The 4,361-nt window shown below is 24.6% G+C and overlaps 1 protein-coding gene across 1 annotated transcript in view; it reads right to left on the minus strand.

The window, feature by feature from the left end:
* The window catches only part of LOC105617133, a 30,676-nt gene that overhangs the window by 21,156 nt on the left and 5,159 nt on the right, over positions 1-4,361 (minus strand). Inside the window, exon 3 of the mRNA XM_012198705.1 lies at positions 2,674-2,901. Within this exon, the coding sequence (XP_012054095.1) occupies positions 2,674-2,901 (228 nt within the window). The remainder of the gene's footprint in view (positions 1-2,673; positions 2,902-4,361) is intronic.

Below are 4,361 nucleotides of genomic sequence, written 5' to 3' on the forward strand. Positions count from 1 at the left end.
ATATATACGTATACCTATATATAATCATTATTATTTTTAGAATGTTTTCATTGTTTTTCTTATTCGACTTAGTAACGTTAAGTGTTTTTAAATAAAAATTTTTTTTTATTTGAATAAAATTTTTAAAAATTTATATTGTGATTTTCTCTTAATTCTTTATAATAATATTTGAGTAAGGCAATTTTGTAATATGTGTATTTTGAAGTAGAATTAAATTATATAATTATTATATTATTTCTGGATTCACAAACAGAAAGTCTTAAATGGATTGTGATATAATTTCTTTGAAGAAAAATCAAAGCCACTAGATTGGAATTCTTCAATAAAAAATAAAGATACATACTAAAATTTCATCAGTAAGATGTATAAAAATTAAACTTATCACTATTATGTTATATATTCTTTAATTTAGAATGGAATTTAAATATTTACTTTGGCGCTAATTATTGATATTAAATTTTTTATATGAATAATATATAAAATTTTTTAAATTTAACTTTGCGTCAATTGTTGACATTAAATCTTTTTTCAAATGATACATATCACTTGAGATAAGTAAAGAAAAAACATTTTGGAAGAAAATTAAATTTAGTGTTGAATTTAATTTAGCGATCCAATTATGGATATCAAACTTTTATACGAATGATACACTTGAGTTGAAGAAATGAAATTTAACTTGGCGCTTTTAGTTATTGATATCAAATTGTTGACTTTTTATATGAATGATCACATAGACTTTGTCATATATAAATTAATAAAAATATCACTTGGGTTTCATTTTTTAGTTTGATACAACAGTTTTTTTTATGGTCATTCAGTTTTTATCATATATAAATTGATAAAAATGGTAGAGGAGACCGGAGTAGTAAACTATAGGGATAAGTAAAATAATTGAGGCTACGTTATAAACAAATCGTGCAGACATGCGTAAACATGTCTGAACACTGCCGCTTAGTCTACTGTGAGATCTCGAGGACATGTCTGTGTTAGAAATTACGCTACAACAAAACAAAAAAAATCATAAACGAAAGTAAATATTTTTATTCTTAAAATTTTGTTCTACAATCGTATATAATTGTCTGAAATATTTGATTGTCTGAAATATTTGATTTCATTTAGTTAGTAAATCTAGTTCTTACTTAATAAAGTTCAACAGATTTTTTTTGTTTATCTGTCTTTATTTTCGTATAATGTTTTTAAAAAATGAACGAATGAGGCTAGTAAGCTAACCACAACATGGGGCTATATGAATTTAGTGATAACTCTGATAGTATCTACTCTTAAATTTCTTGGAATGAAATCTCACTATAAAAGAGTGAAAATAAAGTCAGTTTTGAAAAAGAGTGAAAAAGAGTGAAAAAGAGTGAACGATGTTTCACTTCTTGAAAAAGAATGGCAATATTTCATTCCTCTAAAAAGATTTACCTTAGTGGTAAATATTATAAATTTGATTCCCTCATGTCCAATCTTGATAAAACTCATTATAAGGCTCATTTGTATTTTTGCTTGAAACGAACGAATTTAGCAAAAAGAAGCATTGTTCTGCTTTGCAAATCAAAATATTAATCGTTAAAGTTACACTAAAATCTATTACTTGCTATGCCTTGGTAAAGATGTTGATAGAGAACGATAATAAAATCCTATCGTTTTGATGTAGTAAATTTTAAATTTTATAAATTCATTAATTTGTATTAGATCTTATAAGAATTTTGTACAAATCTTATAAAATGCGATAAAATATCATAGAATTCATATCTGCTTAATCGTGATGTTCAATGATAGAAAATGATAAATTTATAAAAAACGATACAAATTGATAAATGTCATATTGTTTTCAATTGTTCTCTATCAACTATTTTGGCGATCTCACTTTGTTCCATACATGGCTGTATTTCTTTCAAATTTCAAAAGAATTTAGAGAGTATTCTTTTTTACTTTTAAATACATCTATAATGCAATAATTTTTGTAGTTTTAATGAATTTTAATAATAAAAATATGCAATAAATTATTAGTTAAATTATATGTATAAGAAAGTTTTCATGCATGAATATGTATAAATATGTATAAATATACATAATATAATAAATTATATATGTTTATAAACATTTATACATAAACATTCTGAATAATCTAAATTTTTTATCCTCGAAGGAGACAGATGATGAAATGTCTCGTTTGCACAGAAAGTTAAAATTAAAGTTATTAAAGTTATTCTAGGAGAAGAATGAATACAGTGCACGAAATGCAATATGTGGGCACATTCTAAAAGCATAAAAGGTAATAATGTATATTTGTTAAAATTGCAATTCGGATAACGATTAGATAAAGTGTTATTTATCTAATAACAATCTAATAACATTCAAAATTATACTTTTTTTATTTTTATAAATATGCTTGTGTTTAAAATGCATTTTAATGAAAGTCTTGATGATATGTAAATGTTAAATATACATTACTTGAGTTGAATAAATAAATTTTATCTATAATAATTTTTAAAAGAGATTATATATATATATATATATATATATATATATATATATGTGTGTATTATTACTTAGGTTGAAATAGGAATATTTTTAATAAGATACAAAAGAAATGTAACATAGTACTTAGATTTTACTATATATAAATTAATATATTGTATATAAATTAATAAAAATAGTTTAATTTACCAGAAAATCATCAATGTCGACAATGTCATCAATGTCGTCGATGATGTCAATGTTGTCGACGTCGTCACTGTCAGTAGTAGGATTGTCGGTAATGGTAATGTCGTCATTATCGTTAGCATAATTGTTGCAACGACGGCAAATTTTGTGATTGTCGTCATAGTTACGTTTGATGTTATAATCGTTTTCTTCTATATTATTTAGCAAGCTATTTTTAAGATTTCTGCCAGACTAATTAAAAACATTATAGAAGATTAAATTAATAAAAACTTATTAACTACCAATTAGATAATAATATTTAGTTAATAATATTGTATACACAAAATTACCAAGGTTGATACATAAATATAATAAATTTTAATAAATACGCTAATGTAATTTTCTTACCTTGTAAATAATTTTTTATTGTCTTAATATTATATTTATTATTGCTACTAAATGTTTTTTTTATGTTACAAATATTACTTACAAGAATATTATTTCTGACACTATGTTATGTATAAACGGATGTACAAATGGCTAAATAAAAGTATTGGATCGATTATATCTTTAAAGATACTTAACCAAAAGGTGTTTTAGTGTATTGTTTTAAAAAATTTTTGATGTCACACACATAGAGCTACAAGAGTATTAAATAAAAGTAGAAGTTTCCATTAAAAATTTTAAAGTTAGTTTTGTAAGCTCGTCAGTGATGCTCGTAAGAATATTGCCATTTGATGTATTTTGTTGAAATACATCATCTTACAATTCTTTTATGAAATATTTTTTTTCAAATCGTTTGTTTTGAAGATATTTTATCGGTTCAATATTTTTAATTCACCTTGTATATACAATATTTAAAAAGAAAGAAAGGATAGAAAGAATTATTTAGGTGCAGTTTTTCGAAGAAAAGAAACAAGATACGAATGATTTATCGTGAATATTTTAAGGGTAAAATTATATTATAATAAAAAAATAATATTGTTTGTAATCTGCTTTGTATACATATACTAATATTTAATTTGTGAGATACGAAAAAATTTTATTTTAAGAAATTAAATATACTGTAAAGATTATATTCAGAATCTCCATGATCTCATCATCACATGCTATACATAGAGAGTTAGTTTATACGTGTGAATATAAAAAGGCGTCATGATCGCATAATTTAGACAGCCAATCAGACATTAATGTTTTATCTCTGTTTTCTGACTAAACTTTTACGTAATTAGAAATAAAATAACGATAAAAGTAACTAGTGAAATCGTTATCACAAAATATAATTATGTTTCCATGAACGTTATTCAGAAACAAATGTAACGTCGTTTCCTATTCGTTACCGGACAAGTAACTTGTAACCGTAACAACCTTACAAATACGCATTACATTGCCAATCCTAGAGATTTTTATTTAAGAGTTAATGTCTTTCTTCAAAAGCTTTCTATCGGCGAATATATACATTGAAGTGATGAGTGATTAGTGATATATATATACACACACACACACAGCGTGAGTCATTTTAATCGAACCAGATAAATATCTCGACAAACATGGAAGATACGGAAAAATGTTTCAGACAAAAGTTGAAAATATTTGCCTGATTTGATTAAAATAACTCACTCTGCACACACCACACACACACACACACACACACACACACACACACACACACACACACACACACACACACACACACACACACACACACACAC

This window comes from Atta cephalotes, assembly GCF_000143395.1.
Source record: "Atta cephalotes unplaced genomic scaffold scaffold00011, whole genome shotgun sequence".
Taxonomy (NCBI): domain Eukaryota; kingdom Metazoa; phylum Arthropoda; class Insecta; order Hymenoptera; family Formicidae; genus Atta; species Atta cephalotes.